Genomic DNA, 12,500 nt, shown 5'->3' on the forward strand with positions numbered 1-12,500 from the left:
TCCCACTGGTCCCGTGTTTGCTCTGCAGGTGACTTTTTTACTCTGCTTTGGTGGTATAGAAGTGTCACGCTTACTAGTTCGAACGAAGCAAAGTTCCTCCTGTTTAAGATTCTTGATAAAATTCACAAACACCGGAGCCGTCTGGCTGTCAAGGTCAGGGAAGCCGGAGATGACAGCTTGGGACAACACCGCCTCCCCATTACTATCTCTAATAATTTCTTCTACAACATTAAACCCAATCAACGGTGAGTCCAAATGTTGTTCCGTAACTAGAAATGGAACTTTCAAATCATGTTTGTAAGACGGCAGTCTGAAGTTTAGCTCCACCCATCCAACGAATGGCATCTCGCTACCGTTAGCAGCAGTCAAGTTCAGATCAATGTTCAGTAATTCCGAAATATCTTTAACAGCAACACCAGGCAAATTCCTCCTCAGGAAGTCGTTGGTTATTATCAAAACCTGGGCCCCAGTGTCCCACAGTACATCTACAGAATAACCACTGATTTCTTTTTTAACAGCGCATCTTTTCCCCACTAATCCTACCACTCTGGCATGCTGTCGTGGTGTCAGATAACTAACAAAGGTAGCATCGCCGGGGTCCAGGGTCTTTGGCTACGCTTTGTTTGACAGGTGTGAAATCACCGTACATAACATTTTGTGGTCTGGCCAGTGTTTCTTTTTACAAGCCTGACTACAGTATTTGACCATTTCACAGTCTGAACATTGTAACAACTTTACCCTCTCCAACTGAACTTGGCCACAGCCATTACATCGATGGGACTTGTATCTGTTACTGTCGACTATTCTGTGTCCCACCTGAATAGTCGCTGGTCGTTTCCCAGACGACTAGCCTGATTCCTTCTTCTAGTACACTCACGAGCTACATGTCCAGAGATACCACAAGTGAAACAATGGTCACATTTCTCCCCTGTCCCACGCTCTTACAGCTTTGACATCCCCAGCTTGGGTTCTTTGGCTGGTAACCACCTTTATGGTCTCTGTAAGGGGATCGGCCCCAGTTTGGTTCTGCCACCTGACCGCTTTGGGCAGTAACTCTACCTTTGAGGGCGTTAATTTCTTATTTCATCTGCCGGATTTCATAAAGAATCTGTTGGCTCTCGTCTGAACGTGGGTTCCTGGCTCTCTGTTCTCCTCCCTCCCTGGGGACTTCACAAGCGTTTACTTTGGCCCTTTTTTGGTGTTCAGTGGCCAATTTTGTGGTTCGCTAATCTTGCTGTGAAGCTAGTTCATTAACTTGCTTCATAAGTTCTTCATCAGTTAGCCCTGGGGTACGAAGGGTGGTTCTTAAGTTGGATGCTAAAATATCATCACGTAGACCAGTTTTGAATGATTTTACAAATCTCTTCTGGATCAGGGAGAGGCCATAATTAAACTCACAACCCGATTCCTGACTGGCAAAATTTACCTTGTTACGCAGGTCCAAAGCACGGAGTAGGAATTGCTGCGGTGACTCATTGCTTTGTTGGCATACGGTTGCGAGCTGTTGATACACCACAGATGCAGCTTTCTCCCGGTAGTGGACACGGAGAATTCTCCTTAATTTTGAGAGGGAGAGGTCACTTAAGGTTTCCACATAACTTCTAAGATTACTATGGGGCGATATCGCACAAATCATGGCATCCACAATTTCACTTTCTTTAAAACCACGTTTAAGACCAGAGTCTATTTGATGCATTAAGGATATAAAGGTCAATTTTTCCATCTGTCCTGCTTCACCAATCTTTCCCGAAAGTTCATATTCTCTGCGGAGTAGCAAGGAGACCGCTTTTGTTTTCGCCATTTGAGCCAGAATATCCTCTGCCCCTTGTTCGACTTGTTCTTTGTTGAACTTTCCCTGGGCGCCCGTTTGTTCGCTCTTTACTCCAGCAGCTACTTTTGCCCCTGTCTCCTCAGTTTGTTGGAGAGGAGGTACAGTTCCTTGAACGTAAGCGAGTAATTGTTCCAGACATGTGCGTGCGACCTTTTCATCGCTTTCCATTTTAATCTCAACTTCTCACCTGATAATTTTATTCCTCTGCAGTTTAGTTTTCCCTGTTACATCGCCCTCGTTTCCTCATAGATCTATCATTTCAGCTAGGCTGCCCTCATCTTGATCAAACAGTAGCGCTTCTACTTGCAATTGCAATTGCTCCATATTATCGAAACGCCGTACAATGCAGGGAGCTCCAAATTACAAATGTGTAGTAGTTCAAAGTGTAGATATTCAAATTGAACGAGTCAAACTATCTGTCTCATCGACTCCACAGCGGAATTATCTCATCTGTCACTAGAATTCAACTGATGCACTCTTACCGTTGGAGTCTGACTGCTAACTCCTTTCACAATTCCACGTGATCGTCTCAGCTCGCTCGCCTGTCACTCGCCTGAATTCTCCACTCCAAATCCAAGTATTCTGTTTCAAGTAAATCCAAGAGTTATTCTCCAAACTTATGATCCCCAGTCGGTCCCACCAGGGGTGCTAAATTGTTACCCGTACTCCAAGAACCACAAAGAACTCTTAACAACTAACGCTTCTAGAAGAATATATTTCTTGTTTTTTGTTTTTTAAAAATTACAACAACAACTCTCTTCTAACTGTCCCGGATGTTGCCACGTAACAAGTCACACGTTTCCATTATGTTTACGCTATAATACAAATTCCATGTGGATGTGCTCAATTGTGCATTACAATAAGAGTTAAGAACTAACCTAAATCAATTTCTTAGAAATTCCTAAGAAAAAATTCCTGGGCTGTGCTCTACTTTGTTTCAGTACTTGATTGCATTCAAGGGTAATCTTGATTTGTCATGTCATTAAGACACCTTAAAAATATACAAAATGGAAATAGTTTTTTAAAAGACATTTGTACGTATTCAGATATCAAGTTTAAATTGTGCAGAAAAGAAAGCATATATTTTAAAAAAAATTAAATCTCATCTCGATCCGAGTGTAACAGAAAGAATTTTTATGACAAACTTATGCAAAAAAACTATTTATGCTACTTAAAGTTATAAGTAATTCAAATATTTATTTAATCAATAGATTTGGGAAGATGGTAAAATTTTGAGCTTAGTTGCGAAACAGTAAAGAAAATTTGATAGTACAGTATCAAAATAATAGTGTCTAATTTCCTAGACATGAAGAAAATTTCTGCAGTTGATAAGCTTCTCTAAACAGGTGGAAGCTGTTCAAAAGAAGCTTCACAATGCTTGTATAAAGGTTTTTGAAAAGATCACAAGAATGAAAATGTTACCATTTTTTATGCTGTGCTAGCAATATTTTCGGCACAAAAACGTGGGGATGTGAGCTGTGTCCCCCTAAAGTTTTGTTTCAAGGAGCCCCTGCTCTGCTGCCTATGGTTTTAGTAACCTCCCTGACTCAATGGTGTGTTAGTCTTACATAGAATTGTTACAAAATGGAAGGAGAGCCTTGAATAAAGAGCATTATTTATTACCTCAGTTTCACAATTAAAATAATTTAGGTTCTATTTCTCATGACCTTTACTCAAAAATCTTTTCTTGGTAAATCTAATAATAAAAAAAACCAAACCCAGCTTATGAAATTATACTTTCCTAATCCTCCCAGCTTGACAAAAAGTTTTGGTTTCTTAGAAGACAGAGCACAATAGCATAGTAATGTTCCTGATCCAAGGCACCAACAAATGAACATCATGAAGACAACATCATTCAGTTTTGCCTGTAATGTTTGACATCATCCAGTGTCTTGCATAAACCATCTTATCTGCAAAAACTGATTTGAGTAAATCAATTATTTGCTATCATTCTTTGAGAATAGACTCCTACCTGGTTTGTTACCCTCTTTGCACTTAATTAACCCCCTTCTGCACTGAATTAACTCTCTTCTATGCTAAATTACCTGAAAACTGCATTTATCTTAACCAATCAGAACTGAGTAACTTTTTCATGTATATTATTAATCAAGTAACAAATTTTGTTATGCCATATAAACCATGTAAGTGAACAAACTCCAACTAACTTCTACTTTCAACACACTACTGCGAAAACTTCAAAACTAGTTTCGTTTATGACCCCGTCAGCAAAAACTAAAAATTTGAAAAATTTTTGAAAAAAAGCGCACGTCGTGTAGTAACACACGAAAAGTAGCTGCTCGGAACCAGGTCTCTAGAACTGTCACATTGTCATAACAGCCCTAGGGACGTTGACATAATTCCACTCGCTTTTGGAATTGATTAACTTTCCCTCTTCGACCTTATTTATCAGTACAGATTCCGTTATCTGCCTCAACATTGCATCGTCACGAAAAACCCCCATTACATTCATTACAAAGCCCACTTCATTTCCATCATAGCTTTCACAACAATGTCTCCACAGAACAGAGCTCTCTTGTCACCGTTCTAAAGGATGGAAGTGTTCTCTACCACAAGTATACGCACTTCTGGACGTCTCTCCTACATATTTTGATTTACAAGCAAGGCAAACCAACTCATATGTAACACCCATACTTCCGCATGATCCCTTTATGTCAGTCCGGCAGAGAAGGCATCTTGGCTTCGATAAGTATAATTTCACAACAAAATTTTGTTATGATCGAGGCCTTTTTCCCTAACGTCTTTAAACCACAGACATTAAGTAGTATCTGGCAAATCAAGCTCACCCTGTTGTGTCTCCTCTGTGTGATCCTATCGACAGTACAGACACCACTCACATCACAGAGTGTCTCAGTAGGTCGGTAATCGATTCAAAATAGTATAATTATCACTGATGCGGACAATATCCTGTGGTCATTCTCAGGGTTCTCTCTATTCCCTACTCAAGGAGTGTGAGAGAATACCCTGGGAACTAGGTTTGCTAGATCCAGGACTGTTAAGATATCAAGAAATTGTGACTAACCACAGGCTTACCACTTGTGTAGTTTTTTCCTTGTTCTTTGCAATACTTGTGAATGTGAGTATTCAAAACATTATTTCAACAGCCACCAAAGACAGAAATTTTCGTCATCTATGCGGTTATCTGGCATAGCATTTCACTGTTCATTATGATGGTCTCTGTAGCTACTTTGGTTTAAACAAATTCTTTTTTTTGTTTTTTGAATTACAGGGTCAGAATAAAAGAATTAAGTCAGAGCAACTACCACAAGAAGAGAAGAAGTTAAGCAAATAAATAAGGAAAGGAGGGCTACCAAGGTGATAGTGGTCATTTTATTAGCATCGTTTCTGACCTACCTGATGACAATAATGGCTGGGGTTGTTATCCTAACATCCAGCTGGAAAGAACCTGGTGCAGCAGCAGTGAATGTTCTTACGGTAGGCTGTGCACTGTGTGTAGTTTTGTTAGCTTCCCTTGTCAACCCTGTTATTTACTGCTGGTGAAGTAGGAAGCTTTGAAGTGTTTTCCTGGAAATTTTCCGTTGCAGGACACCAGGAGCTGGTGACTAGAATGAACGAAATATAGTGGCTCGGACAACCTTTGCTGATATTTGCCCTAGTGCTTAATTTTTGAGCAAGTGTCAGAAACACAGTCTGTGTCAGGATGTTATTAGAACAGGTTATGGGGATATCGATAATCACTACTGAAAATATATATTCTGCATTATAAACAATTAATTTTCAAACAATTCATTTCACATTTTCAATTTGCCATGTCATTTTCCCTTTTCCCATTTCAGTTTCTTATTTCCCATTTCCCATTCTCCATTCCCCATTCCTCATTTTAGTAACATCCTATCATCACTTCTGAAGCCTTGAAAAGTTACAATTCATAATTGTTAGGGTTTGGCAGTCTTCTCTAATGAGGAAAAGGGAATTGAAGGAGAGATGTACTCAAGGGCCAGGTTGTTCAAAGGTGGGATAAGATAACCCACAGTTAGTGTGAAAATTGATCTCAAATCTGAAAGCTTTAAAAGAAAATTCAGTTTAATTCCATTTGTCTACAATTTTATGATTGAATGCTCTAAAAAGAATTGGGAAAATTATGCCAAAACAGCTTTTGAACAGAGAAATATAGAAACCTGAATTAAAATTGAACCCTGGTTGGGGGTAATCTATGTGTACTTTTCGTCTTGACTAAGAAAAAGTATGTGTCAAATTGCAATACTCAACCACGGATTGAGATTCCTAAGTAACTTAGGAGATGGTTTTGTAAATGTGCAAAATATTTGATGATGGATGTCACCATTTAGAATATTGCTTGGCAGTGTAACCTCTCACCTATGAGGTTGTAATGGTTGACACAAATTGGAAACTCTTCCACTGTCCTTATAACTTTAAAGTCATGAAGGCACTAAACCTTGCAAAATTGAAGGAACGCAAATTTCTGTAGCAATTTTTGTTAGTATCTTTTGATTTCCCATTTCTTGTGACCATTAATTACGAATTAGAATAAGAACTCTTCGGCCAGGCAAAGCTCATCATGCCACTAAGAGGAGCTTGACAGGGATTATTAGTGAAAAACATTGATAAAAAAAGCAGAGAATCTTTAAGAGACCTGGCTCTGGTTGTTCAAAGAGCGTATAACAGTATCCAACAGATAAATCGCTATCCAGCGGATAAGTGTTGCCAAAACGTACTGTGCTATCCACCGGATAGAGATTTATCCACTGTATAGTGTTATCCATCCTTTGAACAACCGGGGCCTGATGTATTGATTTAAACTTTCCCCATGTACAGAATCAAAATCTCCATGACATCTCTGGTTTCACATGGTGAAAAAAACAAAAGAAAGTATGTGAATTTAAGAATTTTCAGGAACAGAAATAAATATCAACAACACATTTTCAAAATTAATTATTCTTTAATTTTCTATTGGTTTGACAACGAAGTAAATAGTAAATAAGTTTATTTGAATATCAAACAATAATAAAAAATTCCTTGTAATCATCCTTCCTTGCAGTTTTCAGACAAAGATTCTATATTGTGTTTCAATTTACCTCTAAGTGCGAGCTCCTAGGTAAGATTCACTTTTGACTTTTAACTATCAGTACTACATCATGTAACAAAATTACTTAAAAAATCATGGAGGTTACAAGCTACATACTTAAAGTACTGTTGAGAAATTTTTTTTTTCGTAAAAGCAAACTACACTTAGTGATTAGATTTATTGACTTCATATGAGAATTAGAAAATACTAAATTATTGTTAGAAGATGGCCTTTTGCTCATTTCTTGGCCTCTGGATAACAATTATACATTTTCAAGTGTCAATTTTTTTGAAACCACTACTACTAATAATAATAATACAAGTGATCATCCTATGTGCAAAAGTGTACATATTAGCAAACAAAGTAATAAAAAGACATCTAGAAACAAGAAAAACTTTGTTAAGACATGTCTCCTACACCATCTTTCATTTAGCATAGAATTGATGCTACAAAGTACCAGTATATATATAGACAAGCTATAAAGACAAAAACAGACATAAACAATGTGAAATTAATGCGACCCATCTCTGTGTGATCTTTTGTTTCATTATAATTGCATACATCTGCTTTTATTCCAATTTCCTTCGAAAAACATTATACGAAAGGAGGTTTTAATCAATTTATGTTTGCCACTTCATTAATTTTGTTTATAGAAGAGACAAGAAAATGAAACACAAACTGCTTCAGAAAATCCTATGAATAGCTAGAAATTTTAACCACATTGTATCCAAGTTTATTTTCAGATTTGAAGCTTAGGTATATTTAAGCCATGACCAAGATGACACAAGCCATGTTGAAACATGTCTTGAAAAGTTTTTTTTTGTGTATTTCAAATGTTGTAGATTTTTCAATCTTTTGCAAAGTAATGTACAAACATAAATAATTCAATCCTTAATCTTTTCTTCAGATACATTAATTGCTATTAATGATATATTAATTTTGTTCCCCAGCCTATTCCAGACCAAAATGCATCACAAAGCTATAGCTAGTCAGCCATTTCTAAGATTCTTAAAGCTTTGTTTTACATTGAGGTCAATGATGGAGATTTCAATGAGAAAATAGTTCTTTACGATCACATCCAAATGGAACTGAACTTCATATTTTAAGAAACCTTTAACATTAACCTCTCTTTTGAAAAGGGCTATTACAGCATAGAAGTGGCACACACGATCATGTTTGTTTGTTTTTCACAATGTTGGCATAAATATGCAAAAGCAAAAAAAAAACAAAAAATTAAACCTACATCTCAAGAGATCCATCACGTCTTGTTAGCATCTTGACCCTTATTTCCCAGAAGTGATAAACATGTATCTTCTCCCTTAAATATTCACATATTATCCAGCAAACAGGTAATGAGAATACCTTAACTTATCAGGTAGAGGTTGTTATCTTGATTAAACTCCAAATTCCTGTAACAAATTAGCAAGGAAATGTATCGCAGCTAGAGGGGAGAATTAACGATCAGATCTCTTAGGAGTTACAAGGTTAACTGCGGCATTCTTTTGCTTTCCTTTCTTTACTTACACTTTTCATGCTTAGTGGTACATCCATATCTATTTCAGCGTGCCAACTAGATGCCAAAAAAATCTGGAGAGGAAGTTAATGATTCTCTTCTTCATCACCAAAAACAGAATTATTAAAAGAATAATAGTATATTTAATCATTCAGTTTTGTTGATAAATTGCTATAAATAATGAAAAATAACTTGCAGTTATTTGAATTGGAGATAGTGTTTATATCTTAATCGTGTAAATTGGCATGTTACTACCATCATCAATGCCATCATCGTCATCATCACTAATTTCTGGCTCAAAAGACAGGCGAGAAACTTTGGGTGATGACGAAGGGGAACAAGATGGAGACACATCCAGCATTGGGTCTATGTTTCGTCCAGGCGACAGTGCCCTTTTTATTCTGACACTGGCCCCTGCATCAAATATAGTGTCCTTGCCTTTGCCAATTAGCTGGTTCTGTGGAACACAAGCAAAAATATAAATTCAAATAGCTGAAATATTTGCATGTTGGTATATATACGGCATAATAGAGGAATAAACATGGAAAGAATCCATAAATTTCTTGCAACAAGAATGAAAAAAAAGCAGTCCATTTAACCAACAAGAAATTAAAAAATATTTATGCTGGGCCACCTTTTGCCCAAAATTATTGACCAAAATTATTGACCAATTTTTAAAGAGGGAAGTCATCTCCCTTAGCAAACATGAATATCAAAAGATAGTTACTTTGATTTTGTTCACTAAGTAACTGATCACACATAATTTAAAAAGCAAATGTTAATCCATATATCAACAAACAAAATTATGTATTTGTTATTATTTTAATTCAGAAGTACCTTTTAATAGAAGTAATGACTTGACAGTTGTTAACACAGGTCTTCTCATAGAAGCGACCAAGGAATGAAAAGTTTAAAGAGATTATGGTAATACCATTTGGATTTCAAAAAAATTTATTTTAAATTTTAAAAAAGTACTGGTAGGGAATTCATTTGCTAACAATTCAAATTCAGCATCTTTACTTAAATAAGGTTAATTTTCACATTTAATTTAATGTTTAGAGTTTACCACAAAATTACAATGAAACTAAGATGAGGCTTTTTTTTCCCCAATCCTTCATGAATTTTCATTTATTGACTTCAGGTATAGATTACTGAGGAGCAGTTATGTCAATTTAATGAAACTTATCTGCATAGTGGTCAAAATTCACTCTCCTTGCAACTTTAAAATTGTAGCTTCAAGCAGATTTAAAATTAGTTTTTTTCTAGTTTTAAAACTTCATCAAATGCCTAAGGATTCAATTTATGTCTGGATATTACTACAATAATTTACAAAGGTACCGTAGTTTAGAGTGGGTTTTAGTATAAATAGCTTAAAGATTAATTTTAATTTTGTCAGAAAACAAAGCATAAAAACAATAAAAAGAGGTTTTTATTGATCTCTTGGGTTAGGGTTAACAGATCAGATTACATGGAAAATTCAACTGAAAAAATATTAAACAAGATTAAATAAAAAGGTAGAAAGTGAGGTGACATTCACCACTGGATTAAATATATTCACAAGCTGAAACTACAAAATTCTACATATTTTTAAAATTCTTTTCATTTATAAATCTTTGTAATGAATCTTTTTACAATTTATTACCATAATTTACTAATCTTTTAAAACTGCCATTCCTGAGTTTTACCAACAAAGTATTTTGCTCTCAAATATTTAGTTATTATAACAAAGAAGGCACAGACAAACAAAAAAATAAGAGAATCTTTGGTCTTGTCAGACTGAATTTTATGGGATCGGTCATCTGTCCTTGGCAGTGCATGTCGTTGGCAGTGTTCTCCTTTTTGCGTGATAACGGGTAAACTTTACTGCTTGTTATACCTCATATTAACCCCTGAAATTGCTCAGAATTCTTGAAATTCAGCAGGTAAAAGGATTGCTCTACCAGTTGAAGGTTTCTTTTAACAGTCATACTGAAAATAAGGGACATAACTGCTTAAGAGCAATAGAAAGTTTAATCACTTTTAGAGGCGCCGTTATTGTTCTCTTCCTCTTGAAAAATGTTTGTTTTAGAGAAAGATTTCACCAAACTTACCAATCGACCATCCCTTCCAAACATGTCAATAAAGTCACGTGACTTCCTTCCCACTTTTGAAGCACCTCATGAGACTTGTCTGTAAGCTTTCCTTTGATTTCATCCATTTTTTGCCTGACCTGAACTTCATTTTCCTACAGGTAAAGTACAAGATCTTATTAAGTAATTGTCTTCTCTGGGTACTATACATTTTTTTTGTCAATTACGAGGCTGCAAATAACGAACAAGCAGTCGCCGGTCACGTTGTCCGGTCAAACATGCTTTTGCTCGGACACTACCTTTTTTCGGCCGGACAAATTTTAATAGTCGAAATTCTCGCGATAGTGAACCAAGATTGCACAGTAATCACAACTAAATAAAAACTGAATCCAAGTCGGTCTTGCAAGAAAAATTACAAGTTAATAATTTTACTACTCTTTTACAACTCAGAGCCCTATTTTTAAAGTTACAGTTGTGAATTTTTGCTAGAGTTTAAGAGTGGTCAGATTCTCCAGGTTTTGAGCCGTTTGCTCGCTTTTTGCACTTTGCAACAAATGCTACTTGGAGTATTCTCGATGCAGCAAGATTATTCTTCGTGAGGGCGCTTTCCTATCATTCAGTCAGTCAAACAATCAATCACTTTACTTAAGAGTAAATTATGGTATCTAGCCAAAGATAAAACCCTCTACTGACTGGGAACACTTAAATAAAGTAGATAAAATAACGGAAGACGTGATGATTTGCAGTCGCGACAGGACTTGATGACATCGTGGAAATTTGCGACTGCTGGGAATGTCTCGACCACTAATTTGTCTACTTTTATAATCTTTTTGTTTTCTTTCAGAAACATGACTGTTGTCCCTTGTGATTATCAAACAGTTAAAAATTAAAATTTTTTTGAACGAGTCGGTAGATGACCGGACAAGATGTCCGGCCACCCAAGGCTTTGTCCGGACAGTACCCAATTTTGACCGGACATTGTTCGTTGAGCGGCCGTTATTTGCAGGCCTGCAATTATGAAAGAGAATTTAGTGTTTCGTCACAATACCTCCCTTTACCTGATACAGTTGGCTTTTATCACAACCCGTTTGTAAGACAATGTATAGATATTGCAGAGAGAAGTTACATGTTTATCTTTTAACGGAAAGAGTTGAGAGTTAACTGATCACAGAAAGCCCAAAACTTATAAATTTTTCAGGTTTTTTGAAGTGAGGCTTATCACAGTAGGGGAGAAAGAGAATATTAAAAACTCTTTTATGGAATGCAGGCCAGTACTTTTCCTCTGGTCATCAAAAAAGCTGACCCTTGAACTTCCATAAGTGATGGAACATGCATCTTCTCCTTATCATTTCCATACATTATCCAGGAAACAGGTAATGAGAGTAATCAAACTCAGCAGGTAGAAGTTGTTATCCTGATCTAACATCAAATTCTCACAACTAATTTATAAGGAAATGTGTAGCAGCTAGAGAGGAGAGTTAACAGTAAGATCTTGGCAGTCTAAGGGTTAATGAGTACTTTGTGCTACCTTGCAAAATGAATTACAATACTAGAGTTTTGTGCCAGGACAGGGGGGGAGAAGCCAAGGAAGGCTTTTCAGAAAGGGAGGCCTGGTTACAAAGTGAGAAAACTCTCAACTGAGGCTGACCACCCATTTTATAGCATACTGACACCACTTAAATTTTCAGGCTTAGCCTACAAAGAAATGGATGTTTCTTGTTGAAAAAAGTTACTCTCAGATCAATTTAAATTTTATTTTCAATTTCAAGAAAATGTGAAATTACAGTGTGATCGTCAGGGTGAGTGTAGTCGTGAGAAGGACTGTTGTCAGTGGTTGTGACTGACGTTGCGACAACCTCTGTGGAAGTCATCATCAGAGTCAAGTGAATAGTGGTTGTCAGTAGAATGTTCTAAGTCCAGTTTGTGTAAAATGATTGGTCAGTTTTGCCGTGATGTTAGTGGCTGCAAGACTCAAGTGGCGTAAGTCGGTGGTGATTGGTCTGTTTCAATCTGTAAGTATAG

At 36.6% G+C, this 12,500-nt stretch overlaps 1 protein-coding gene and 3 long non-coding RNA genes across 6 annotated transcripts in view; 2 read left to right on the top strand and 2 right to left on the bottom strand.

The window, feature by feature from the left end:
- LOC148726107 (uncharacterized) overlaps positions 1 to 4,844 on the bottom strand; it is a 24,733-nt gene extending 19,889 nt beyond the window's left edge. Inside the window, exons 1-3 of the long non-coding RNA XR_015989258.1 lie at positions 4,636 to 4,844; positions 2,710 to 3,750; positions 2,314 to 2,413 (exon numbers count right to left, since the gene is read on the bottom strand). This is a non-coding gene — a long non-coding RNA (uncharacterized LOC148726107). The remainder of the gene's footprint in view (positions 1 to 2,313; positions 2,414 to 2,709; positions 3,751 to 4,635) is intronic.
- The window catches only part of LOC148726108 (uncharacterized), a 137,922-nt gene that overhangs the window by 8,822 nt on the left and 116,600 nt on the right, over positions 1 to 12,500 (top strand). The window contains exon 2 of one of the 3 annotated variants that reach the window (XR_015989241.1): positions 5,079 to 6,926. The exons of 1 other annotated variant lie outside the window; for it this stretch is intronic. Coding sequence is in view for 1 of the 2 variants with exons in the window: in XM_088726681.1 (XP_088582807.1) it covers positions 5,079 to 5,089 (11 nt within the window). In the remaining variant the exon portion in view is untranslated. Of the gene's footprint in view, positions 1 to 5,078; positions 7,417 to 12,500 lie in introns of those variants that run through there. One more of the 3 variants, XM_088726681.1, reaches the window with a different exon arrangement.
- LOC148726109 (uncharacterized) overlaps positions 8,819 to 12,500 on the bottom strand; it is a 9,994-nt gene continuing 6,312 nt past the window's right edge. The window contains exons 2-3 of the long non-coding RNA XR_015989275.1: positions 10,500 to 10,633; positions 8,819 to 8,866 (exon numbers count right to left, since the gene is read on the bottom strand). This is a non-coding gene — a long non-coding RNA (uncharacterized LOC148726109). The remainder of the gene's footprint in view (positions 8,867 to 10,499; positions 10,634 to 12,500) is intronic.
- LOC148726110 (uncharacterized) overlaps positions 10,626 to 12,500 on the top strand; it is a 3,646-nt gene continuing 1,771 nt past the window's right edge. The window contains exon 1 of the long non-coding RNA XR_015989276.1: positions 10,626 to 12,490. This is a non-coding gene — a long non-coding RNA (uncharacterized LOC148726110). The remainder of the gene's footprint in view (positions 12,491 to 12,500) is intronic.

This window comes from Stylophora pistillata, chromosome 7 (assembly GCF_964205215.1).
Source record: "Stylophora pistillata chromosome 7, jaStyPist1.2, whole genome shotgun sequence".
NCBI classification, from domain to species: Eukaryota; Metazoa; Cnidaria; class Anthozoa; order Scleractinia; family Pocilloporidae; genus Stylophora; species Stylophora pistillata.